This window comes from Manis pentadactyla, chromosome 5 (genome assembly GCF_030020395.1).
Source record: "Manis pentadactyla isolate mManPen7 chromosome 5, mManPen7.hap1, whole genome shotgun sequence".
Taxonomy (NCBI): Eukaryota; Metazoa; Chordata; class Mammalia; order Pholidota; family Manidae; genus Manis; species Manis pentadactyla.
The window spans coordinates 60,116,719-60,144,113 of NC_080023.1; the positions used below are offsets into that span (position 1 = coordinate 60,116,719).

The window sequence follows — 27,395 nt, forward strand, 5'->3', positions numbered from 1 at the left end:
TGATACACAAAGCAGACAATAGCTGAGGAGTGTTGGGACCTCAGCCTGAATCCAGCTCATGGGTGGTGTGGGTTCTGAAGACAGACCTGAATTTCTACTTGTGAGTCCATGAGCAAATTACATAACCCTGAGTCTTAATTTCTTATTCAAGAAATAAGAATATTTCTATTTAAATTTAGTCATATAAAGTGCCAGACTCACAGTAAGTACTAATCAATTAGGTCCCATACCCTTGCATTTGCTCTCAAAGCCTGTGCTCCTGACTTTTTTAGGGGCTTGAAAATGTGTCCAGAATTGGACCTAGGGCTCTGACCATGTATTTGAATCTGAGGTAATATGTATTTTTCTTCTTCCCTGCCACTTTAGGACTTTGTACATGTCAATAGGCATTTCCAGGAAATGCAATATTTACCAAAAGTGTTTATTGGTTACTTTATTGCAAGGCCTACATGGTGTAATCATGAAAAAACTCAAGTAGATTGACCCATCTCATTTTAAAACCAGTATTCATTAATGAATGCTAAACATCAACAATATTTCTTCATTGTCATGAATTTCTTCAGTTTTATCAGGGTCACAGTGGCCTGAAAAAGTAAATTATTAATAGTAACTACTGGAAAAGAATATAAAAGGACTCTTCAGTTCTCTCAAATGATAGATCATCTTCTATAAAAGTTCATCTGAAATAATGAAGACTATTAGATCCATATCTTTTCTTGTTTTCTTCAGCTACATTCAATGTCAAACTCTTCAGAGAAGTTTACTAGATGCAGGTAGGGAATCCTATTTACACTTTATACATTCCGCGTGCCAGGAGATAAGGCATAATGACTGCTAAAATATATATGGAAGGCTTATCTCTCTCAGTGCTCATTACCTTCAATAGACTCACTGAAAATTGCTAGAAATTAACTTGTGGAACGGATATAGAAGGAGAGCTAATGCACTGAGGCACCACACATGTAAGGTCTCATTTTGGCTTTCCACTCTAGGTGGAAGAATTATACATTTCAAACTTATATTTGAAATTGGATGAATGATTTTAGATAGAGTTACAGTGTTTACAGTAGCAGGAAAGATATTATGAGCTACATTATTTGGTGCTAGTATGTGCCAGGCACTGCATTCAGGGCCTCATACATATACTTTCATTTAACCCTAACAATCACCCAATGTTGCAGAACTTATTTATATTTTATAGAGAAATAGAAACTCTAAGAGCTTCAGTTATTTTCCCAAGGCCACAATAAGTATGAGAACTGGAGTCGAACTTAGAATAGCTGTTTCCAAAGCCTTTCCCAATGCTAATATAGTGAATAGTAACAGTTTCCCTATTTAATAGACAGTTTTGAAGCTCTTTAAATACTATTAGCATGAGAAGGAAGATATTGCTTCAATAGAGAACATGTGTATGCATATGTGGTGAGTGGAGATGATGAAGATGAAGATGGTGGGCAAATCCAAGATGTGTGAGATACTGTCTTTGCCAAATTAAGCCTGGCAAAGTGTTAATGTTTATACTTTTATTCCCAATGCTACACTTTAATTTGATTAATGTTCACTGGGTATGTTGGTAACTTCTAATGTAAAGAGTTAAAACACCAAGTCATCAAGTTAATTAATTCCGAAGTGTCAATACAAGTACATTCAACTTATCATAGGTTATTGATAGATTTTAACTACACAATATATTTGAATAGAAATAAGTCACTCACAGAATACAGTTCAAAAACAAGTGAAGATATATTCTGGCAATTTGTTCAAATTTATAAAGATAAATAAAAATAGATCTGGAAATCTATGAGTGAATAAATATAAATGTCAGAATTGCAAAGGGAGATTTCAATTTGGAAAATTTCTTCTTATATAAATACAATTTCATTTCTTTTTAGCCTTGCAGCACATTAATAGTCAGAATTATCTGGAGGAGAACTTAAGACATATGTAAGTTTTATTATCAATATTCTTTTGTTTGAAACTTGAAATCACATAAATTATTTTGAGGGGAGTGGGGCAGTGATATAACAAAGACTAATGGAAGGAAAGGGTTTGATTCTAACTTCAACACTCACAGAAATGTTGTGTTTCAGCACTAGCATTATGGTTGCTCAGTTTCTTCAGAAATCAACTTATGAGGAAGTACAAACTGTAGTTAAAGAGCTGGTAGGTCTTGCAGAGAAGTGCAAGGTCCTTAAGTCACATGAGTCACTTTCAGAATGCTCTCACCAACTGGTAAGTGAACCATGGTCTTTCTCTATCTCTCTTTTTTGAACTAAATTGCAACCAAAGATGTATGATGTGGGGTGGGGGTTGAATAATTAGGCAAGGGATTTTAAGGCAACACTGTGCCCATGATTCACACTCAAGATATATTTTTTGTAGGTTTATAAACCTACAATTGATCATTTCATCCCTGGGAGATCAGACTCTGAGAACCAAACACCCAAGAGAATGAATTATAACCTCAAATACCAATTTGTTAATTTACATTGGTTGTTCTGCCTTTGTCATTAGAATACTATTGTCTGACATCTTCATATAAAAATTCCTGGGAAATTAAAGTTCTAACTTGAAAAAGTTTCTAAGAGAATATGAAAAAGAAGAAAGAAATAGATATTATATTAGGCTTTTTTCCCCCCAGTTAGTAGAGAATATTGGGAATTACTATTGTCTCCTTTAAAATATGTGTATCGTATGATTAGCAAATTCTTGGTAAACACTAACATATTTGTATAACCTACATATTTTGGGGGACAATTATTCTCATGCCAAACAACTTAAAATACAAATGAGTAGTTTTCTTCTTTATTTTAGTTTTTTTTAAAATGTATTCTTCTTGAGGCTAAAACCTACTCCAAAGAACACATAGAAAAATTATCAGTCTTATTAGAAACACATTTTAAATAAAGTCTTTTGTTAGTTGCTAGTCTTACTTATTTTATAGTGATTCTTTCTTATTTCTTCTTCAGAAGATGACCTTTTTTTTTGCCTTTGTCCCCTAAGTCTGGAAACATATCAGGTTTATAGCATCCCACACATTTACTGCCACCCCAAAGTATTTGAAAAATAACTGAATTATTACATTTCCATTTGATTTTTTAAGACTGAATACACATTGCCTGAGTTCAATTCTTAAAATAAGTTCCCACAGAAACCAAACTAAAAACAATTAGGAAGCAAGGAAAGCAAGCTACCATCTATTTCTTAGTGAATGGTTCTCATTAAAAATACCTAGACTTCTTTATGCCCTGGACATCTTGGATAGTATATATTTTAATACCTATTAATTATATGAAAGTGAAGCAATTACACAAGAAAGGAGAGAATGATAAGTTCTCTTTGGTCAATGTCCAGCATGTAGGAATTTAGAGTTAGAAACTTAAAAAGGCTTTTGCTCAAAAGAGCTACATCCAGGGACTTCTGATACAAAGTGTAAATTGATGCACTCCATTGCCTTTTCCTTATAATAATTCCTTAACTTTCCTGTAGTTAGGAATATAGACCACACTCACTTCCCCTTTAAGTATTATTTCCTTCTATAGATGACTGTCTTCCTGGAGCATGTTTGTAACAATCAAGGAATGGCTGACAAACATCTGTTTTCTGAGTGTTGTAATATAAACAACACAGCAAGACTCAAGTGCTTCCTTTTAAACAAAAAAGATGATGCAGGTTACAATGATATATTCCAAATCCCAAATCCTGAGCAGATCTGTGAGATGGACAAAGAGAATCAAGTGTCAATGAAGGAGAGGTAAGTCATTACTCCCTGCTGTTGTCTTTGAAGAAGAGTATTTTCCAAGTTTGAAGACAGATCATTTTTATATAAGAGCCTTGGAGAACACAATGCTGTGTTACGTGGAATTAAAATGAAAATTTGAGCTATAATGTATTTTCTTTCTCTTAGAATGAAAATTATGGTTGTAGTGAATCCAGTGGGGCATGGAAATGGCCATGCTATAAACATTAAAAATGGCCAGAACCTGTAAAGGACCCATCTCCGTAAGGGTTAGATTGGCCAGGTCAATAGCTAATGATGTTGAAAAGTATAGTCAAGTGAGCAGCATAGTAAATGTAGTACTGGGGACAGAGACCAGATAATAGCTCTGGCAAGGGGCTGGCATTTAGGAGGCTCATCAGGGGATAGCAGGGACGTATCTGACAGGCATGGGGATAGTGTCTGTCAATGAGAACCTACGAATAAACAACAATTGTGGATTTAGATGATTCCCACCTGGAGTGGATAACGTTATAGCAAATAGGTAGGCAGGCTCATATCTTGGTTTCTTGGTTAACATGGAAGTCTATGTATTCAGAGTGTGGTGTGAGCAAGTGGCTGGGTTTAGAGTCAGGAAAACAATACCCAAAGAGGTAGAAATAAGATAAATACAGGACTTCAGTTCTCAAAGGATGCAGTTCTGGCCATCTTATCAAGACAGGAATAAGGCAAAGATTTAATTGCTGGATCTAGAATACAAGGAGCATGGTACTAATTTGATTTCACATTTTAGGCATGAAACTCTAGAACAGAGATGAATGAGCAGACAGGGTGTCTTGATGCTGAATAGAATAACATAAACTCCTTTAATTTACCCATATAAGAGTGGAATTTCCCCAGGAATTACTGAGCTTTCAGGAAGAAATTAGGTGGCCCCAACCACTTAGGGGGAAAGGACCAAGGGCCAGGGGGCTGGGCATTAGTGGTGAGGTGTAATTGCTTTCCCAGTAGTTACAGGGAGGGAAACAGCAGCAAGCTCATCATTTGACTAGATTTCAATGGTTGTATCCTTAATTGGCATCCCAAGAAGGATTGGAGTTGGGAAAGCTACAGGAATGTTTATGTATCATCTAAGGAACTGGGGGTGGGAAGCAGTTGTCAAAACATGAACCAAGGCCCTGTTCTTTATCACCTACCCCATTATCTCTTTAAAGGTGAAAACTACGACTGTTTTTCAGGTAACATAAGCCTACTTTGTAGACATTACATCTTAAACCTTTATTAGGAATAATACTACAATAAATGGGATGACTAGGCTATGCTTGGTGACAAGATCTCCTAAAGATTCAGTGACTTAATTCAGCAAGGATTTCTTTCTTACTCATATCCCAGTCTAAACTGGGTGGTTCTCTTCAGTGATTCTTGAGGAGTCCAGGAGCTCCTGGTGGCAAACTGTGTGTGATTTTTTTCAGGTCTGTCAGTAGGCAGTTACAAATGACAGTCCCCAGGAGGTGGCTGCCCTTCCCACACCCGAGCTGGTGCACAGGCAGGAACGGCAGCCTCCTAAGGCACTGCAGTCCAGGACTCAGGCCCCTGGCTGCTTCTGCTCCTGCCCGTGGCTGCTTTCCTAGCCCAGGGGGCCTGCATTTGGAGACCTCTCTTTAGGGGGTGCAAGAGAGGCCCTCCTCAAGTCCTCTGCTGAGACTTCCTTATTGAAACTCAAAGATTAGGTGGGAGAAACTTCTGCACCTGGACTCGGTATTCAGGACTCCCTCTGCCAGCCCTTCCCCTCTCCTTCCCCATTGCCCCAGGGTCCATAAAATTTCAGGAGTGTCTGTTTGAGGCTCCTTCAGGAGCAAGCCATCCTCATATTTGTGGTGATACATCTGATTCTTGACTGCTTCAGGTCCACGAGGGGTGTTGGGGAGGTTGGGCGGGAGGGTAGTGGAGACGCCACTTTCCAGTTTAGTCCTTGCTGGTACTATTCCAGTAAGTGATTTAAGCCTCAACTGTTACTTTCATTTTGGCTTTTTGTCTTTATTGGTTACTCTGACTCTTGACATCTCAGCCCTCTCTCCAACCTAGCTGAGCTTCTGACAATTCTCTTCAAGGGGTAACTCAGGAATGCAAGATGTTTCCATCTTGGAGCTGTATTATTTGGAACACGTGCTTCCTAGGTCACTGTGAAACAGGAAAAGGAAGAGTAGGGAACCTGGCAAAGGCATTACGAGCCAAGCCGAGTGGTGTATAGCACATTCCTTCATATCTCTTTGGCCAGAACTCAGTTACATGTTCCCAATCTAACTGCCAGGAGGCTGGAAAAATAGTGTACGTTTGCACATGGAAAGATAAAATGGATTTGTGTGAGCATCAAGCCAGTTATTGCCTGTAATGTCAAATTTTGATGGGTAATTTTGAGCATGGGGGGTGTTTTGAACAAGTTTGCAAAATTCTATGAGGAGATATGATTGTAAGTAAAGGGCAGATCTGATGCCCAGACTCTAATGTGTGTGAGGAATGAATTAGAGATGCACATAAAGACTGAGTATTTAGGAACAAACTAAAATACTGAGTGATTCATCTTGGAGGAAATGGCGTTGATTTTCTGAGTCTAGGAAGAACTTCTGGATGATCTTGAAAGATACTTCTCCACTCACCAATAGCTTCTAACTAATTTCCCTGCACCAGTTGTACAATCCTTTATTTGTAAATTCAGTTTAGCCTGTTGAACTTTCTACCTTCTACTCTTTATATAAAAATGAAAAGTGTTAATTATTCATTTTCTTTTCCCACCAATGTGGAAGGCTGTTCACTTCATGGGCATTTAGGGAATATGTGACTAACCGCACAGTGCTCTGTCCATGGAGAACACCTGATGCATTTAGCTACTGTGATACCTCATCTTTATCTCCATGAAATTCTAGAAGTTTTCTGAACAAAACTTAATAAATCCTAAGTTTTTAAGAAACAGTGTCAGTACATGTTCTTGAATTCCAAATTACACAATTTTTGTGTTTGTCCAATTACAGGAACATTTATGAAACTTCTAGAAAGCATCCATTCTTGTATGGACCCACTATTCTGACCATGTCTGCTTGCTATGAAACAGCAATTCAGTCATGTTGCCAAGAAGAAAATAAGTCTGAATGTTTCCAGATAAAGGTAAAGCATTTGTATGTTAGCTATTATTTAGGGCCTTGCTATGGAAGTATGGACTGTGGACCAGTAGCATGTCCATCACCTGGCAGCTTGTTAGAAATGCAGAATCTGAAACTCTTCTCCAGATCTACTAAATAAGGCTTCATTTTAACAAGATGCCTAGGCAGTTCATTTAGTCATTACAATTTGGGCATCTAGCATAGATGTTACTTCATAATAAATATTTAATATTCCAGTTACTGCATAATAACATACCCCTAAATTTAGTGATTCACAACAGCAGTCATTGTACTCTCATGATCTGTGGGTCAGGATTTCTGGAAGGGATCACCTGGGCAGGTCGGGCTCATGATCTTTTGTGTGGTTACTGTAGGACAATGGCAGGATCTGGGATGGGGGTTAGGGGACACGGTGGGGGTGGGGTGGGGGAAGGAGATTGGTTTTAAGCACCTGGGGCTGGTTGAAGATCTCTTTTTCTCATGTAATCTCAGGGCCTGTCCATGTGGTCTCTCAGCCTTAGCCAATTTGGGATTCCTCGCAGCACGGTAATAACCTCAGGGCAGTCAGGCAGTTTGCATACAGCCAGAGGCTTTAAAATGACGGTGCTAGCGGATAAAGCAGAAGTTGCCGGTCTTCTGTGACCTAGCCTCAGAGGTTACTTCTTCCACACTCCAATGGTTGAAACACCATAAAACCTCACCAGTTTGAAGGGGACAGTATATACACTGTACCTCTTGATGGGAAGATTGTTAAAATCTCGTTGTAATAAGAGCATGGACTAGAACATATCCCTGTAGCCATCTTTGAAAACAATCTGCCATGCTTAATTTTAACCATGTGGTCTTTTCTCCTTCATCAAATAGATGTAAATTAGTGATTAGCTCCATGATAAAATACTTTTTACACTCATTAAAGGTTCTAAATATCAACATGAAATAACCATACTTACTAAGAGGGCACCAGATGGATTTCCCAAAGGTTGTACTGACATGAGCAGTTTGATAATCATTTTTATGAATTCCTCAAAGCTAAAGGCAGTGTCGCTTTTTCCATACTGTTTTTGTGAGAATTTATCTCATATTCCTCTCAACCCCCATTTTTTTACTCCTCTAAATCTATATCTCCTATTGGGCTCCTTATGGTCTTCTTACCTTGTGTAAGAAATTAAATAATGTATCTAAAGTTTCTACTGAGTACTCAAAAATTACAGCTATTATCACTAAAGCCATTTGTATCCATTTCTTACCTCCCTCCCTGTTTGTCCCTTGGTGTTCTCCAATTCCTTCAGAAGACAGTTCTGAGTTCCTAAGCAGAGCAGACTATTTTTTTTCAGTTTCATGTTCATTAACAAAAACAGGTGATCACGCAAACTTACGTCTCATTACCTGCATTTCTGAAGAATGAGCTTTTTCATAGAGATAGTTTTTTAGGTAACTTGTGCTTACTATTTTAGTTTACAAAGTTTTCTTAAAGTTTTCTTAATCTTAACCCTTCTCAGTGGAAATTTTTCCTTAATGTATAAAATGCCCCTATAATGTTAAGCACGAGCAGATGCTTTGAAGTTAGCTAAAAGTTCTTTTCTCCCCTACCTCACTTTGTGATGTTTGCAGCCTTGCTGCCTCCAGGATGTCTGTTTCTAGCAGTTCTTGCTCATTCTTCAGAAAAAAATTACATAACCTCTTATGTAAAAATTGTGTCTATGATCACAGCATGTGGCTTATGAGTTAAGCCTTCAGAGACTCTCTTGAAGTGGATAAGCTTGTTTGTATTAGATTTTAAATGAGTATAATACAACAAAATAGGGATAAAATAAAACTAAATGTGTAACTAATTATGGAAGTATAATTAAAAATACAATTATTATTGTGCCAATTCTGTGGTTTGGATATTGCCTTTGTTAACATTTTCTAACTTTTTTGAAAAAATAGTTGCAGTTACCCAAAATAAATATCAGGTCCATATATGTATTAAGTGAAAACATAGAATTGTTATGAAATTTAAAAATATTACTTTCACTTGCACCCCACAGAGAGATGCCAATTTTGGTATATTTCCTTTCATTTATTTTTCCATTCACAGATTTTATTTTGTATGTTGCTGTGATCACATGAAATATATAGTTTTGATCAAAGATTTAAACATACCTACTTTTTATTAGAAGTAAACATTTTTTACAAATTAATGTGCCATTAATTCCTTAACCATCACTCTGCTGTTGAAAATTTTATCTCCAAAATTTTGCTATTGTAACAAAACATACTTGTTCTTTTGCATAATTGTGTTTTTATTTACTTGGAAAAATTCATTTGTAAGAGTTTCAAAAGGAAAAATCCTAGGTTAAAGAATATGAATGTATTTGGGGGGACATATTATAATATATTGTGAAACTGGAGCATATATTTTAAATAAACAGGAGAAGGTGTGTCCAAGATGACAGGGTCAATAACTTGAATAAACCAAAGTACAACTCAAAGACAACACTGAAATTTATTCTAGTGGTTCTCTGACCTTTGTTTGCTCACTTTCTTGTTCTCATTTATATTCCAAGAAGTTAAGGTTCTAGAACAAATGATCTCTGGGGAAGTAAGATGTTATTTTTTCAAAAACACATACATTATCTTTCGCATTTGGCCTCTTTTAAATAAGACAATAAAAACTTTCTAATTTTGAGGAGATAACACAATTTTTAGTTTTTTCTATTCTTCACTAATGTCAAGATTAACTTTTTCTGTTACTACCATATAGGTTGTTTTTCTAATTACAGCTCGAACCCATCAGAACGTACATTAGAGAAATATCTTTGAGACATCATCATTTATGTGAAATTGGGATTAAATTCAGTCACAACGTAGCAAAAGCAGTGTAAGTCACCTCTTCAGATTGTGGATTTTGCTGCTGCTCTATCAACCCGTTAGAGCAAACTCATTTGAAAAATCATTTATCTTTTTTTTAAATAATGTCTCTCAGTACAAGCATGTCTTCTTTCTCTACACGTGTGCTACTTGCCTGGCCAATAACACATGTAGGGCTGTGTGTGAAATGGCATGATTGAGCCTCATCTCCCCCCAGTATTTCCTGCCTCCATTTCTTCCATCTGCTCGAATGCCTTAGTTTCTTCCTCCGTGAACTAGTTTCTATGCATTCAGATGTTGGCACTTCGTTGTCCCGCATGAGAAAGGCTAGAAGACAGAGGGTATTCTTTTCTCTCGGAAAACAGGAAAGATTTGGTTCCAGTGTCCTGGAGAACAGAAAAAGCAAGTTGTGTTTTTTGGGCTGGGTATAGAGGAGTTGGGAAATTTGGTGTTACTCAGTTTCCTGGCCCAGATTGTGTTTCTGTCCAAGTTTACCCCTGAAGACGTGCATTTTTCTTATATTACCTTCTTCTCTAACCTAGTGATACTGGGGTTCTTGTTTGCAGAGTCGAAGAATGAACTTAGCAAACAGTCAAGGTAGGAGAGCCAGGGAGACTTTTATTGAGAGAGACAGTGAGAGGACAGACAGAGCTCCTGGCATGAGCCAAAAGGGAACAAGAGAGCCCGGGGTGGTGCGTTGTCTAGGGGATTTATAGGTGGCTGAGAGACAAAGAGCTAGGGATGTAGATCCTACCAGATGGTCTCTAAATGTTTATCTTTGAAGAGACACTAAGTTTCTTATCAGTTTTCTAGACTATTGTAGAGTTAACATAAGAAATTTACTGTTTTGATCCTTTCTCAGAGTAGCAGTTTCTTGGTTTGGGAGCATATCAGTCAAGGCTGATTGTTTTGCTTTCAAGGTGAGCTGAGTTATTGACTTGATTAGGGCTGGAGGAGGAAAAGCAGCATCCGGGTAAAGTTAAAGATAAATTGGACTTTTTAGCAGGCTAAAGTAAATTTTACAATAGCTTTACTTAATTGATACAAACAAGACATGGGTTATGCTGAGGTGTTTTCTTATCTGGTAGATGTTCAAACATTCCAGGCTAAGTTACTCCTGGCTTTTTAGTTTTAACTAATCTTCACTGAAGAATGCTTATATTTTTAGTTTGATATTTTACTTTCGAGAATTAATGTGACTCTGTTTTGTTTAATTGTTTAATATGGAGTTTTGGTAGGGGTCTTTTTCCAGAGGCCCTCACCCTTCTCTGACTACACTCACGGTCCCTGTCTCACTAGGACAACATTGGGCTGCCTGGAAACTCAGTTCTTTATATGGGAGGCCCATTTTCCCTATTGTCAGAGAAATTTCAGGAATGTTGCTCAGTTGTCAACAGAGAGGGACAAGGGAGACCCAAGCCTCCCCTCCTATAATCACTGTTCTTTATGATGGAGAATTTTACTTGGAAAGTCAGGTCAGACAAATTTCCAAATTACCAATCTAAGCAACTCAACTTCTTTAAGTGATAATTTAAATGATGAAAATGACTATATTTTACATGATTATGAACTGAATCATGTTCAATTCCTTTTGTGAGTTAGATTTTTGTGAGAACCTGGGTACTCACACTGAAGAAATACAAAGCATTGATAATATACTCTCTTCACCGTACATTTGTAAATGTTTAATTTTAGGGGAAAATCCCAGGGCAAAATACCTTTGAAACTGAAATCAGTCAAAAGGAGAAATAAAGTGGGAGAAACCCATTTATTTCTTGTAAGCAGTCGTCCTGCATCTCTCTCAACCTGGCTGCAGAATAAGAGAGCTCTACCCAACCTCTCCGGTCCAGATAAGCCTTCCCTTGCCATTGTAATTACTTACTGATATGGAGATGGACGATTTCTCTTCACCCCTTGAAAACACCTATTGTGTGTGGAGATGCACTAAGGCCAGGAGAGAGATTCTGGAAATTCTGCAATTTTACCCACAGTGTTTCTATTCTTTAAGTTACTGGAGGAACTAGAACTAATTTTGAAGGAATTCAAAATACAATTTAAAATATATTTCTTTTTCTTTCCAGGGTATTGGTTCTGCTGACTAAAAAACAACCTAAAGCTAGCTTTTCTGAAATTGCCAAACTGGCCGTGGATGTTAAAAATCTGCATCAGACCTGTTGTGAAGGAAATACAGCAGCCTGTGTGCTTGGCAGGGTAAGATCCTCTCTTTTCTTAAAACTCAACTTCAGCCTTTAAAATACTTGCAATTTTTAAATAAAGGTGGCAGTGGTATATAATGAATCTGTTAGGTAGGAAGATAGACATGAGGAGCCGGGAAAGGGGAAGATAAAATTCAAGGAAAAACTGCCCAAACTGCCCAGGTAGGGGTCCCATGTGAAGACAGCACAGGCTTTGCAGGGAGGTAACTTCTCTGCCTATCAGGACCAGGCCAAACCAGTCCCAACCTGATGCCAGTGTGAGCACAATCGAACAAAACTAAGAATTGCTCAGAATATGCCTCATCATAGGAAAGGACATGCTCAGTGAGAGGGATGGCTGTATAGATGGACCCGTCAATCAATAACCCCACCTTGTCAATCAAAGTGGTGCCTTGGAGCCTGAGTGCAATAGAAAGGCCTCCCGCCTGACCGATGGGGGCCTTTGTCTACCTTGACTCTGGCCCACTCCTCCCTTGGAGTGTATTCAAATAAGTTTTCCTCTGCTCCGGTACTGTGTCTGCCTTTCAATTCTTTGCTGCAGTGGGGACAAGAACTGAGGAGAACAAACACAACCTGCAAAAAATCTAAAAAAGTAGTCATCATTTCTCAGTATTACCATTCTATGGCAACAGATTTTTCTTCCTCCCTCTCCCCATTGTCCTATTCCTCCCTCCTTCCTTCCTTTTCTCCATCATCCTCTCCTACTTCATTTTATTCTGCCATTTTTAAATGTTTAGAGATAGCCTCTAATCTCCTTCCAAATTGGGATTACATTGCATTGAATTGTCAAGGAAAAATTCAATAAATCACTTTAAAATAAAAGACAGAGTTTTATTTGAGCCAAAATTTGGATCTAGACCCAGAAGGATATAATTCCTACCAGTAGGAGATAGAATCCAAATATCTAAGCCATACAAAGGTTTTATATCCCTGAGAAGATAGGCAAGAGTCACTGAATTTGAAAGGTGTACATTTCATTTACATAAGATGAGTTTTGCAAAGGAAAGCACTGGGGTCAATATTCATCCTGGCAGGCATCTGGATCCCAAGGAAATAAGGAGATGGACATTTTGCTGTCCTTTAACAGAAATGCACATGCTATTTGTCTAACATTTAACTCAGATAACAGTAATTTTTTTTCTTTCTTTTTCTTTTCATTTTTCATGCATGGCCATTTTGAGATCCCCAGAATTAATGAAACCTTTCAATACTAGGCCTTAGACATCTTTTCTGCGGTCCCTAGTGTAGTGGTTAGCTTTTCTTTATTTCACACATCTTTTAATCTCAAACAAGCCAGAATTGCAACCTATACCCACAGGCCACATTAGCCTGGAGGAAAGAAGAAGGAATCAAGACAGAAATGTGTATCAAGGAGTGTAAGGCACAGGGGCATGGACAGCATAGAACATACCTGCCCACATTCAGTGGAAAATTTCAGAATCCCAGAGAAGGAAAAAATCAGACTATCAAAACCTGATGAGACTTTGGTAAATCACACAAGACATGTTTCTATCTATTCTTCAAGTTAAAAATTGAATAATATTCATCATGATAAAAGAAAAACCCCAGAAACAAAGAAAGACTGAAATCATGATTTCATGGAGAAATCCATGACTTTTATGAACATTAACAGTACCCTCAACCATTTTAGTTCCATTATACAGCAGATTAAGAGATGTGCATGACAACTGGAATTAAAATGAAAATCACTGAATCGAACACTCGGTAGAAACCCTAGGATTCTAAGTCGTCAAATGTTACTCAAATAGATTTGGGGTCAGACCACAGCTTTTCTTTGGCAGCCATTGCAGTTCTCACGTCTGAGGTCAGTGCTGTTCAGCTCTAGGACTCGGAAAGGTAGCAGCTGCCACTGCCGATTCCATCCTGGAGACAGGCAATATGAGGTTGTTTGCTAAAATTTTTTTTTTTTTGTATGCAAGAAACTTAAATGGTACTGGAAAGAATACTATCCTGAATACTCAGAAGAAGTGCTGGTTCCTCAGGACAGGCTATCAGAATCCTATTTGCATGGAGATTAGGTGAGTTTGGGGGAAGAGTAAAGGGAATTTTAGGGTCTGACAGAATCAATCCTAATTAAAAGAAAACAAAACAAAACAGAATCTCTAAAATCATAACACATAACAATACATAAGACATGACACATAAACATGCCAAACCATGAACTCCAGAATAGCTGCCATTATAGTCTACACTACGGTAGGAATGCCAGAACAGTCTATAGTTATTTGATTGTATTGGCTAGTATTCACAAACAATATGAAATAATTATAGACTGCTCTGGAACAGTTTTAGAGTTATTGGCTTGAAAAAAATATTGTTTATGTCTTAAGAGACTTTTTATTCTATTTTAGAAGTTGTTTTATTTTTATTGTAGGATGTATCTGAGCATTAGTAAATGTTCTTTTGCTTTCTTAGGATGATGATTTGGTTTCTATTGTTTGATTTATTCATTGATGAATTATACAAAAATATTTATTAATTTTAACCATCTTTACATTGCTCAAGTCAGTCTCATTTTACTATATTATTATATATCATATATATAATTTCAAATTTTTGCATTTATGTGTAGATATGAGAATGATCTAGAACTTTCTTTTTTGGCATGTAATTTTTCAGGTTTTGGTATGTTGTTCTGCTAACTTCCAAAAGATGAATTAGAAACTTTTTCCTCTTGAAATCTCTGAAATAACTTAAATAGTGTCGAGACCATGCTGTGACTCTGACAGAACTTGTCCATCAAACTGGAGCAGGGATTGTGATAGTAATTGGTATGAAGGCTTTTGCATTTTTTTGCTACAAATTCATTTTAATACTTTTCAATTGATCCTCATTATTCATGAATTCTTTACTTGTGAATTCTCCTACTTGCCCAAATTTATCTGTAATCCCGAAGTTAATACTCGCAGCACTTCTGTGGGTATTCACAGACTTGTGCACCCTCTGAGTTGTGGAAAATTGGAGTTGCCTGTTGAATATAGTCCCAGCTGAGATGGAACAAGGCCATGCTCTTCCTTCTTGTTTCAGCTCTCAATACTGCAAATAGGTGTTCTTTTTTTGTGGTCTACTTAGTACCATATTTTCACATTTTTGTGTTTTCTTATTGGAGGCTTAGCCTGTTTAAAATGGCCCCCAAGTATGGTGAAGTGTTGTCTCATGTTCCTAAGCTCAAAGAGGTCATGATGTGCCATACAAAGAAAAAAATGTGTTAGATAAACTTCGTTCATGCATGAGTTACAGTGCTGGTGGCTGTGAGTTCAATGTTAATAAATCAGCAATGCATATGAAATAAGATGTCTTTAAATGGAAACACATAAAACAAGATTATGTCTTCATCTGTTGACTGTTGACAAAAAATGTGATGAGAGGCTTGCAGGAACCTATTCTTCTATTCCCCCTAGGGTTGGTCATTCAGTATTCACTATTGTGAATAATGAGAATCAACTGTACTTATTTTTTGTCAGCTTTTACAATATACATTTTCCTTTAAGATGCCTCTTTCATTAGCATTTTCTCACTTAGAAATGTAGAGTTCTACATAATATTATTATTTGATAATTTAAAACATCAGTTATATAATTTAACTCCTTTTCCCCATGTATTTGTGTTTTCTCCTTCAGTTAATTAGCTTTGCAAAGGGACTATTTAATTTATTGGTCTTCTTCAAGACAACAAGACAAAGTTCTTGGACTTCTTATCAATTCTATTGGGTTTCTTCCTTTGAATTTTATTAATTCTCTTGGGTTTGTTTAGTTGCTTTTATCTCAGTTGTTTGGGTTTACTTCCTAGTTTATTTATACTCATTTTCAATAAATTTGTTAAAATCATTATTTCAGTTGAACTATCATTTCTTTACATACTATATTACACTGTTTATTTTTAATGACTTAATTTTCTTTTGTTTAGACTGTTTCTCCTAATGCTTTCTTTCTAATGCTTTTCAGTGTATAGATCATATACATTTGAGCTGTGTCCTAGAAAGTTTTCCATTTTTATCAGTGCTTATATCAGTCCATGATGCTTCGCATCATATCAGCTCAAAAACTGAACATGCTTGTAATAGATATGAATTTTTAATATTAAGCAATATAAATGAATAAGTTTATCAGCCTATTGAATCATTCATTCAGCATAATTCAATTTTACATGGTAAGGTTTCTCTCTTTTTCTTTTACTTCAAGACACTATTGGGCCAGCATTCTGGGATTGTATAGTAATTGCTATAGTACTAACTTTTAAAAAATGTTTTCTGTGTGCCAGGCACTAATTCTAAGGATTTCACTTTAATTTAACAAACAATTTTTTAGTTCTTACACTGTGCTGGACACCTCTATTTGTTTTTAACAGTTAATAACTCATTTAATTTGCTCAACCTTCGGATGTAACTATCATTTTCTCCCGATTTTATAGATTCGGAAACTAAGGCACAAATAGGTAAAGTGGCTTGCCTAGTCACACTGCTGGGAAGTAGCAAAGCCAGGATTAGAATTTAGCTGTCTAACTTTAATTGCTGCTGTCAGCCACTACATTAGTTAATTTTCCCACTGAGGACTGCAAAGATGCTGTCTAGAAGACAATAAATGGTAGAAGTTTTTCATCTACTTTGAATGACTGTATTTTTGCAGTTTCTTTCATCAATTTTTCTTCCCCTCTCCCACCAACCTTTAAAAAATAGCATTTCCAATATATCTGTTCTTGACCCATTGCTTTCTTATTTTATACATACAATGCCAGATAACTAGCCACAGCAAGGATTCACTCTCCCTTTCCATAGTCTAGATTAGTTGCTGGACCATGAACTACATTTCCTGCCTGTCGCATAACTAGGTGGGGCAACCTGACTGAATTCTGTCAGAAGGGATGTATGCCATTTCTAGACCTGGCCCGTAAAAATCTGATCAAAACACCCAAGTGCTAGAGCAATATTAGAAACCACAGGCTGGAGATGACACAGCCTCTGTCAGCCTGGTTCCCAGAACTACAGCCTAGAGGCAACAAACCTCCCTCCTCAGTAGAACTTTATGGAGAAAGAAACAAACGTGATTCTATTAAGCCACTGAGAGCATGCCAGTCACCTAACTAATGTGCACCTCTCCAGTATGGGCTCAACCTGACCCCATGATGTGCCTTCAGTTCACCACTCTTAGATCTAGACCTTCAGGCCATTTTTCTTTCCTGAGTGTTTAATCTGATGTCTCAACTGCTTAGAGAAAATCCCCATGTAGATGCCTAAAAGATGTCTTAAACCATCTGAACTCTATATTCCAACAGTGAACTCTGGTTTCCCTTTTGAACCATTCTATTCAAACCTGTTCTCTCCTGAATATAATTTCAGGTAACTGCGCTGCCATCAACCCAGTCTTGTATGTCATTCTGGATTCTTTGTCCTCACCTTACCCCTGCCTCCAATCTCATTACTGTTGATTAAAATTAAAATCTTGTCCATTCTGCCTCAGAAGTTTACCCAACCACTCATTTGGCCAGCCTCATCATTTCTTGACTAAATTTTCTCAGTAACCTCTAAATATTCTATGTATTGTTTCCCAAATATGTCATGTTCTCTCACGTCTGATTGTTTATAAATAAAGATGAATGATTCAACAATGCTCTTCCTCTTCTTTTGTGTACAACTCACTTTTATTTGCCCTTCTAAATTTAAACTGCTCAGCATTTTCATTCTGACATTCATCTGGCCTGGATTGCCAGACTCCTTTTACTTCCAAAGCATCATATATGCACTTCTCTTACAACTTCTATTATAATGTATTATTACTGTTGCTTGTTACCTAACTCTCCACCTAAGTAGAGATGAGCATATTTGTGTGTATATATGCATAATAATTGAGTAAAATATGTAAGTGTTGTAGTATAGGAGAGGAAGAATTTTCCTCTATGCTTTAAAGTTCTTCTCAGTGGTCTAAGAATCAATTTGACCCGAGACATATTAACAGGAGAAAAAAACAAATTTTAACCTCCTGCAAACAGAAGGGAGGCCCAATAATGAAACTGGCACCTAACGAAATGACCAAGGCAGGAAGTTTTCATACATTTTAAACAAAAACGACAATAAATCTGTGAGGAACTGAGAAGAAGACTTATGTTTGGGGTCTTAAATTAGGAAGGAATTCTAAACAGCACTTAGGCTGGGGTAATAGATGAGTACAAAAGCAACAAGATTGGTTTATGTGGACTTCTAGGCTCTCAGGTGATAAGAATGCCTTCTGCCTTCCAGGTGAAGGGAGGATTCTTTACACTCCAGGGATTTGTTCTCTGGTTTCAGGAGGGGCAGACTATCTCTCTTGCTTCTGCTATTTCTCCAGTTGTTTTAATTCAAAGTGACCAATATGCCATTGCTGTACATCTTGGGGAGGCCTGGCCTGGGCCCCCACATTAATATAATAGTAATATTTATAGTAAATGACAGAGACAAATGGTTCCTAAACTGGGATCCTAAAACAATAACAACAATAGCCAGACCACAAAACTCTTCACTGGTATTTTGTTGGGCTAACATGGAAACAATAATAGTGCATCTCCCCTTAAGTTCTTTAAGAGATGTTACAAGAGCTCATAATAGTTGTGTAAGATCAAATAGAGAAGCTTTCCTTATTAGAATGAGTTACTATAAATTGCTGTTTTGATCTTTCAGTTTATCCAAGGATAAAGCAATATAAGATGCCAGGTTTTTCTCTGGTTTTCCACCAATAACAATAAAAATACTTAAGTTCAGAATGTAGTTATCAAAAGTAACTGCTCCCTTTTATATTTTATAGAGCCAGCTTATGAACTACACCTGCTCTAATCAATCTATCCTGTCCAGCAAGATTGCTCCATGCTGTGTGTTGACAGAGCCATTCCGAGGCGAATGCATTATCAACTCAGAAAATGATGATAAACCTGATCTTTCATGTCTGCCTATCAGCAGATTTACAGAAGATCAATTTGTATGCCAACAATTCACTGACAAGCAAGACGATTTCCTACACGAGTAATATGGAGTTTTGTAAAATCTTAATGATCAAGTATATTTATGGGTTGTTTTGGGAAAGGTTGTGAACTTGAATGATGACAGAGGTTAGCCAAGGATGTGAGTGACTACATGGGAACTGGGACCAGGAGGAGATGCTCTGTGGAGTCCAGAGCTGGCATCCACTATACAACTCCAGCCACTTGTTGCTATACACGCTTTGGGGGTTGAGTCTACTCCCTTTTTAAAGAAACTGGAAGTCTCATGATTTCTGAGTGTTGATAACTAATACAGGAATTTTTAAAAACACTATGAGGATTAAGTGTTTGCAAGCTTTGCTGTAAGGCACTTAGAGTCATCTCTAAGTAACAGCATTTTAAATTAAATTAATTTTATCATTAAATTCCAATTAATTTAATATGTACTGTCAAAGCCATGGTGTGGGATTTAAAAATTGGAGAGATGGAGTATTAACATCTCTGGTGCCCATCCAGAAATGCATATTAATTTGTACATAAGACAAACTGATTTCAGTATATAATATTAAGACAATATTGTTGTGTGACCGAAATATTTCCAAAGTCATTTTGGGAATCCTTATTTGGAGCAGCTAAATTTCAACAAACATGGAAGCTGCGTTTTCTTCAAGTTCTTTGCAGAATGACTTAGCTATATTTCTGAAATTACATTTGATGCTGGCTAATAAAAGTAAATGTCTCTACATGAACCCACTTATGCATAAACTTGCACTGGTACTGAAAAAGTTGATGGTTGTAGCTTCCCAGTGGAATCACACTAGATTGAGTTGGGAGACCTGAGAACCAGTCTAGCTTTGTTGTGCATGAACTGTGGATGTAGGTCAAGCCACTTAATTTCCCCAGCTTTTGCATTTTGACTGTAAACTGACGTGGTTGGATCTGATCACTTCAAAGGGCCTTCTGTAATTCCATGATTCCTTTGAAAATATTCTGGAGTACACATTTATTTCTCTTTCCTGTAACCTAGAAGAATGTGCAGATTATGCATGGGCTACTCACGCTTGAAGACTTACATAGAAAAATAGGTGAAAATGGTAATTTAACACCTAGCCAGCATTGTCTTTAAAAAAATTTATAATACTTATAAATTCTAAACTCAAAGATCATTGAGAAAAATGTACTCTTACCCAAACATTTGAAAGTAATTTCTAGTAAAAGTTAAATACAAACTCTGAGCCAGGAACTATCAGCTAATCAGAATGTTTTTGGTCCAGATTCTGGATCTGCCACTTACTAGTGTGTGACTTTGGAAAAAATCATGTAATTTTATGGACTTGATTTCCCTATCTCAAAATGAAGTTAATAAACCTTCCTAGCCCTCAAAGGTTTCCAAATGCCTAAGGTCAGTTAAAATATTGAATAAATTTCATAATCATAATTGGCTTTTGAAAGGAAACTCGAGGTCTCTGAGTTTTACTGTTTACTTTCTAATATGTTTCATATGGATACAGGTTTCTTTACGAATATTCAAGAAGACATCCAGAGTTGGCAGTTCCAGTGATTTTAAGAGTGGATACAGTGTATCGAAATTTGTTGGGAAAATGCTGTAAATTAGAAAATCCCTTGGAATGCTATGGCCATGGGGTAAATTCCTTTTTATTTTTTAACCTGTTCCTCAGAAGTGATTACAAACAGGAAAAATTCCAAGGTTGGTAGTAGTGCCATTCTTCTGTAATAAGATAATACATGGGCTTGCTAACTGCAAGCACTACATATGAAATGTGATTGCCATCTAAACCAAAGGACACATTATCCTATTGCAGCAATTCTGTGTGAATCACCTTCTTGGGGATTCTGTGCTTTAGGAAACTTTCTTTGTGCAATATCTTCTTTAAAGTGAATGTCTGCTTGGCACAGTAGCAGGTTGCATGGAAGCACAGCCCATTACGCATGGAAAGGTAGACTATTTCCACAAAGCAGGCCTGGAAACTGTCCCTATTTTAGGGCAAAAGTCATATTATTTATAGGCAACAGTTCCTGTTATGTATTTTATATGAAAAAAAAAATCAAGTGGCTTTACAAATCTGACCAGGTGATCAGTTATCTATGACTTACCAGGAGCCAGGTGGTTCTGGCTTTTACTGTTCTGAGCAATGGCTTACATATTTATTTACAGAGTGTGGAGGGTGGGGACGTATGGAGGGTGGAGGCATCTCTAGTCCTGTCTGTGTGCAGGCTGGCATACTAGCATCTTTCTGTTCCCAGGGAGAAGGACCAATGAAGGTAATTTAGTTTCCTGCAGGTTAGCACCCTCTCAGCATCCCTGGTAGGCCTCCATAGTAACAATTATAATAACAGCGCCATGCAAGAGCATGGATGTGTATGATTTACAACCAGTGTCCTATTTGATCCTCACAATAGCATGGTAACATAGGTAATGCCAGAATCATTAACTACATTTTATAGCCTTGATAAAGAGTATTGAGTTTCAGAAAGTTCAAATGGCTTGCCCAATGTGACACAGTGAGGACAGGGCTAATAGTTTATTCTAGGCAAACAGTTGACAAATCTGTATAATTTTCACTCTAACAAACACTGTTTACTAGTATCAGTAACTGGATCTGAGTAGTTAAGATGATGATGAGTACGCTTACTAAAAAGCTAAGCCTGCAAGGTCACTTGTCTCTTCTCACTGGAATTTTATTTGCATGGTTCAAGAACTCTTTGAATTTGCAGATAACTCTGAGAATTCATTCAGTTCACTTCAATGTGTGTTTGTGGCATGCTTTACTGTATTCAAGGCTGGTACATGTTTTAGTTAAATCATGATTTCATATCACAGGAAACTGAATCTCAGTCTTTCTGTGCCACTTTCTCTCCATGAAGTACATGGCCATTCTTGTTTTACCAAAACGTGTTCTCAAGATTTGCAAACTCACTAAATCAGAAAAGCCCCAGGTTTAAGAGAACAGTTACACCAAACTAGTACAGAAGATAGTTTTGCAATCTTATCTCAAGATTTACTGTTATAGTAATAAATAATAAACACTAATTATCTTTATTTTCCAGAAAGAAATGTTGCAAAGAGTAGTTCGTGAAAGCCGTGAGCATGTAAAAAATCACTGTGACTTACGGGAGGAGTTAGGAGAGAGTGACTTCCACGACAGGTATGCTTCTCAGGTATTGTCCAGGTTTCTGCTTGTTCCTGAGTTTTGTCAGCTCCTGATGCTGAGAGCTGCTAAGAGTCTATATCCAAACTGAAATCTCTGAGGCAGAGGAAAAAAACAGTTTCAGAATTAACCCAGCCATCTTTGTCTTCATAAGGTAGATGTCCACATAACCTTGAGTCGCTTTTACCTTGCTTTCCAGGCCAGTTTCCAGATTCCAGTCAATGCCTGGAGATTAGTGAGCCACCCAGGCCTTGGTGGCCTTCCAGAAATCTCTTTCTCGTGTTTTGCTCTTCCAGCAATTTTGAGTCAGGACTGCAGCAGAGATCTAATCTAGGGTCCTTTTGTCAGTTTCAAGTCAGATCATATAGTAAATTTAGTATTTTCATCATAGAGAGTAAACAGATACCTTAGCTATTAGCCAGAGGGAACACAGCCATGTGTGGAGACAGACTGTAAGTCCCTCTGTATTTTAAAGAATTAACACATCAAAAAGCAAAAGCCAGTTTTTAGTAACCTCTGGGATCTCACTAGTCTATTTAGAAACAGAGTATTGAGGAAAAGTTTAGTTTGATATAGTGTCCCATAATACTGAGCTTAAAATAAATGTCTAAAATAATGGATCCAGAAAAATTACTTTCTTTAGAGGGAATATTTAGTTTAGTACTTTTCTTTTATGGTGCGATCAGTTGCTAATGTCTAGTCTAAGGATATGATCTGTGGTTTTCAAACTTTAGGGTATGTCAGAATTACCTGGGGGACTTGTTAAAATACAGCCCCACCCTCAGAGTTTCTGTTTCAGTAAGTCTGGGATGCAGCCTGAGAATCTGTATTTCTTACAAGTTCCCTGGGATGCTGTGCTTCTGATTCAGGAGTCACACTGAGAGCCACTGGAATAGGTGGGCTGTTTCACTGGCTGTTACAGCTAAATTCTTCTCCCAACCCCATTATAATCTAAATGCAATAATTGATTGTGTTTTTTGTTGTCCTCAAACCCAGGTCTGTAGAGCTCTTACTCCTTAAAATCTCTCTCATATCCTTCCGTGTCCACTACGACTCTCCTAGCTCCAGCTCTCACCATCTCTCACCCGGGTTACTGGAATGGCCTTCCTACTATTTCCCTGTCATGTTGTCTCTTGCCTACCTCCAACTCAGTCTTTATGCAGCCACCATAATTATTGTATAAACAGTGTAACTCTCATTCTGTAACTAAGCTGTCTCCTTCCTCCATTTCCATTCTCCAACCTCCCCAGTCAAAACAAAATCACATTTAATATCTCCCCTCCCCCTTCCCCTCCCTCTCAGTGGCTCATTTTTAGTTATTGTCAGATTTCAGCTCACATGTCATTTCCACTAAGAGGCTTGACGCACATGCCTGGATGAGGTTAGATGACATTCTTCGTGCCCCTACAGCTCCCTGTACTCCTCTCACTATGTCGAGTGTACCTGTCCATCGCCCCACTAGGGTATGAGCCCCCATAGCAACTCTTTGCTGATAGTCACGGTAGCCCCTATTCCTACACATTGCAGACAACCGGTAAAAGCTTTAATGGGCTGTGTAGATACTTATTTCAGTAGCTGTTTTTGCAGCCATCCAAACAAGCTGTCATAATACCCTTCATAAGTAAGACAAAAATGGATCAGGGTGGAAATATGTGTGAAGTGGGAAGAAAATTCTAATTATATTGAATAAGCCATTGGGCCATTGAAACAAAGACTAAAGGGATAGACTTGAACTTAGTTTAATGCTTTGTTCTTCTGAAACCAGAGACAATGCCAGATACTGAGTCTTCATTTTAGGCACGCAGCCATTGCCAGGAGTAAGAGGAAATTATTATTTCAGGCTCGTAGTCCTTTATACTAAGAAAGCCCCACAACTATCCACCCAAGAGTTGGTTATGTTCACGAAGAACTTGGCAGCTGCTTCCACCAAATGTTGCCCACTGAGTGATGAACAGCAGTTTGTCTGCATGGAGGACTCGGTAAGTACTTCTGTGACTTCATGCTTGCCTGTTCTTGAAGTTCTAATTTCCAGCCCCCAGCAACCAGTCTCGAATCAGTGGACATATTTATGATCTGTCAGCAGAGCCTAAAAATGTTGTCCTCAGGATAAACTCTTTCAGGTCAGCCCAGGCCATTGCCTTTGATGAGCAGCAGAGGTAAGACTGTCACTTCCTTAACACTGGGAACGTCAATGCAACAAGCCTGCTGTCTGGACCATAGCCCTGTTTCTTGGCATGCAAGTCAATAAAGGTGATCTTGTCAGCAACTTCAAAGGTGATGCTGATTTCAGCCTAACTTGTCTTAATCAAATGTATAGGAAAAATATGCCCAGGCTTCCTGCTGTGTTTCTCCTTTACTCTCACACTCTTACCACACTCACCACTCTTCTGACACCATGTGTGGGGTTTTGCCCACAACAGACAGTTCTGGGTCTCCTACAGTTTAACTCGGTTTTGACACTATCTACCTGGAGAAAGAAAGCATCAGATCCCACAGGTTAAAGGCTCAGTCCTACAAGACTGCTCCCACCTACTTCAGGTGACAATCCAAAGTCCAGGTTGTCATCTGTGCTTCTGTCTGATCAGCTATAAATCTGAGGTTCCCATGTCTCTTTCACTATATTTGATTAATTTGCTAGAGTGGCTTACAGAACTCAGAGAAACACTTATGTTTACCAGTTTATTAAAGGATATGATAAAGAATTAAGATGATCAACCAGAGTGAGATCTGAGAGGGTCCTGAGTGTAAGAGCTCCTGTGTCCATGGAGTTGGGGAACATCACCCTCCTAGTATGTGGATGTGTTCACCCGCCTAGAAGCTCTACAAACCTCATAATATTTTTATAGTATGGGTTTTTTATAAAGGCCTCCTTATATAGTCATGATCAATCATTAACTCCATTTCTAGTCCCTGTCCTCTCCCTGGACAACGGGGGAGGGCTGAAGATCCCACGCTCCTAAGCATGGCTTGGTCTTTCGGGTGAGCGGTCCAACCTAGAAGCCATGCACATGTTCACCCAGAATCGCTTCATTGTAATGAAAGATGCTCCTGGTACTTGTGTCACTTAGGGATTTATAAGGGCTTCAGAGGCCGTGTGTCAGGAATGGAGGTCAAAGAACAAATATTTATATTTTCTGATATCTTATATTTAACAGTGTTGATTTTTTTTTTGTTTAGATAATTATTTTTTATTGAAGGGTAGTTGACACACAGTATTGCATTAGTTTCAGGTGTACAACACAGTGATTCATCATTTATATACATGATAATTCTAGGTACCAGCTATCACCATACCAAGTTGTTACAATATCTTGACTATATTCCTTATGCTATACATTGCATCCCGGTTACTTATTTATTTTACAATTGGAAGTGTGTACTTTTTGTGTGTGTGTGTGAGGGCATCTCTCATATTTATTGATCAAATGGTTGTTAACAACAATAAAATTCTGTATAGGGGAGTCAATGCTCAATGCACAATCATTAATCCACCCCAAGCCTAATTTTCATCAGTCTCCAATCTTCTGAAGCATAACGAACAAGTTCTTACATGGAGAACAAATTCTTACATAGTGAATAAGTTACATGGTGAACAGTACAAGGGCAGTCATCACAGAAACTTTCAGTTTTGCTCATGCATTATGGACTATAAACAGTCAGTTCAAATATGAAGACTCATTTGATTTTTATACTTGATTTATATGTGGATACCACATTTCTCTCTTTATTATTATTATTTTTAATAAAATGCTGAAGTGGTAGGTAGATACAAGATAAAGGTAGAAAACATAGTTTAGTGTTGTAAGAGAGCAAATGTAGATGATCAGGTGTGTGCCTGTAGACTATGTGTTAATCCAAGCTAGACAAGGGCAATAAAACATCCACGTATGCAGAAGATTTCTCTCAAAACAGGGGGGGTGAGGTTCTAAGCCTCACCTCTGTTGATCCCCAATTTCTCACCTGATGGCTCCCCTGCGACCGTGCCTGTCTTGGATTGTTCCTCACTTGAGGAATCTTACCTGTCTCTGGTTAACCAGTCATCTTCCGGGGCCATACAGGGAAATGTAAAGTTGGTAAGTGAGAGAGAAGCCTTATTGTCTGAAAAGGTTAGCTTTTCACTTCTTTGCATATTTATGCCCTGTGGCTTCTATGCCCAGCATTTGTCTTGAGGTATCTTTACCACTTGGAAGAATTATGATACTCGGTAAATTCGATATGAGGCACGAATTCTATTTAAGGGTTGTAATTAGGAAGGAAGAAGAAAAGCTATAGAAGTAGCAGGCAGAAGAAAACCTGGGAAGATTGATTATTTCTTTGACATATCTTCTTGTAGAGTAACTTCAGCATGGATAGGTTTTAAACTACTAATTAAATTGTGCACACACATTAACATAATAGGAATATAGTTACCTAACCAAAGCATACCTATAATTACCAGCCATCTCCAGTGAAACCAAGAAAACCAGTTAGGCACCTTAGGCATTTGTGAAAACTTATCTATGATATGGTGGATATTGTCCAACTGAACTTGAACAGTCTGGGAGAAATCAGACAAATTAAAACAATCCATTCCTGGGGACTGTTCACATCCCATATGTGCTTTTAATAGTAAATAGTCTGTAGTTGTAAGATTTTGGAGCGCTACAATTTGCACTTCTCCTAATTCTTGGTTGAGTTTCAACAGTATAGATCCAGTCAAATTTGTTGTTTTACTGTTTGCACAGGCCAGCTTAGATATCTCCTTCTTCATTCCCATGGCAAGTCCAGGAACTGGTGGGATGAGTGCATCTACAGCTGTAGCAGTGCGTGGATCTTTGTTGGGGATTTTTGATGATCATCTTCTGGCATGAGTCTTCCAGAGAGTGCTGATGTTGGAAGTTCTTTTTCCTATCGTATCTTAGTTCATTTTCGGGGTAGCCAAATTAGGCTTTGATCCTCTGTATAAACACAAACAGACCCTTTGCCTACACTTTAATATGCCCTTTATACCATTGTGTAGAACTCATTGGAGGTCACCACACAGGAACTGCTTTTTTGTTGTTGTTGTTATCATTAATCTACACTTACATGACGAATATTATGTTTACTAGGCTCTCCCCTACACCAGGTCCCCCCTATAAACCCCTTTATGGTCACTGTCCATCAGCATAGCAAAATGTTGTAGAATCACTACTTGTCTTCTCTGTGTTGTACAGCCCTCCCCTTTCTCCCACCCCCCATGCATGCTAATCTTAATACCCCCCTTCTTATTCCCCCCCTTATCCCTCCCTACCCACCCATCCGCCCCAGTCCCTTTCCCTTTGGTACCTGTTAG

At 37.8% G+C, this 27,395-nt stretch overlaps 1 protein-coding gene across 3 annotated transcripts in view; it reads left to right on the forward strand.

Moving 5' to 3' along the window:
- The first annotated feature begins 557 nt into the window (after window positions 1-557).
- The window catches only part of LOC118933328 (alpha-fetoprotein-like), a 47,763-nt gene continuing 20,925 nt past the window's right edge, over window positions 558-27,395 (forward strand). Inside the window, exons 1-11 of one of the 3 annotated variants that reach the window (XM_036927495.2) lie at window positions 558-773; window positions 1,893-1,944; window positions 2,091-2,232; window positions 3,543-3,754; window positions 6,748-6,880; window positions 9,642-9,739; window positions 11,811-11,940; window positions 18,740-18,954; window positions 20,423-20,555; window positions 21,981-22,078; window positions 23,922-24,060. In XM_036927495.2, coding sequence (XP_036783390.2) covers window positions 689-773; window positions 1,893-1,944; window positions 2,091-2,232; window positions 3,543-3,754; window positions 6,748-6,880; window positions 9,642-9,739; window positions 11,811-11,940; window positions 18,740-18,954; window positions 20,423-20,555; window positions 21,981-22,078; window positions 23,922-24,060 — 1,437 coding nt within the window. In that variant the 5' untranslated portion in view covers window positions 558-688. The remainder of the gene's footprint in view (window positions 774-1,892; window positions 1,945-2,090; window positions 2,233-3,542; window positions 3,755-6,747; window positions 6,881-9,641; window positions 9,740-11,810; window positions 11,941-18,739; window positions 18,955-20,422; window positions 20,556-21,980; window positions 22,079-23,921; window positions 24,061-27,395) is intronic. The other 2 variants (XM_036927494.2, XM_036927496.2) reach the window with 2 other exon arrangements.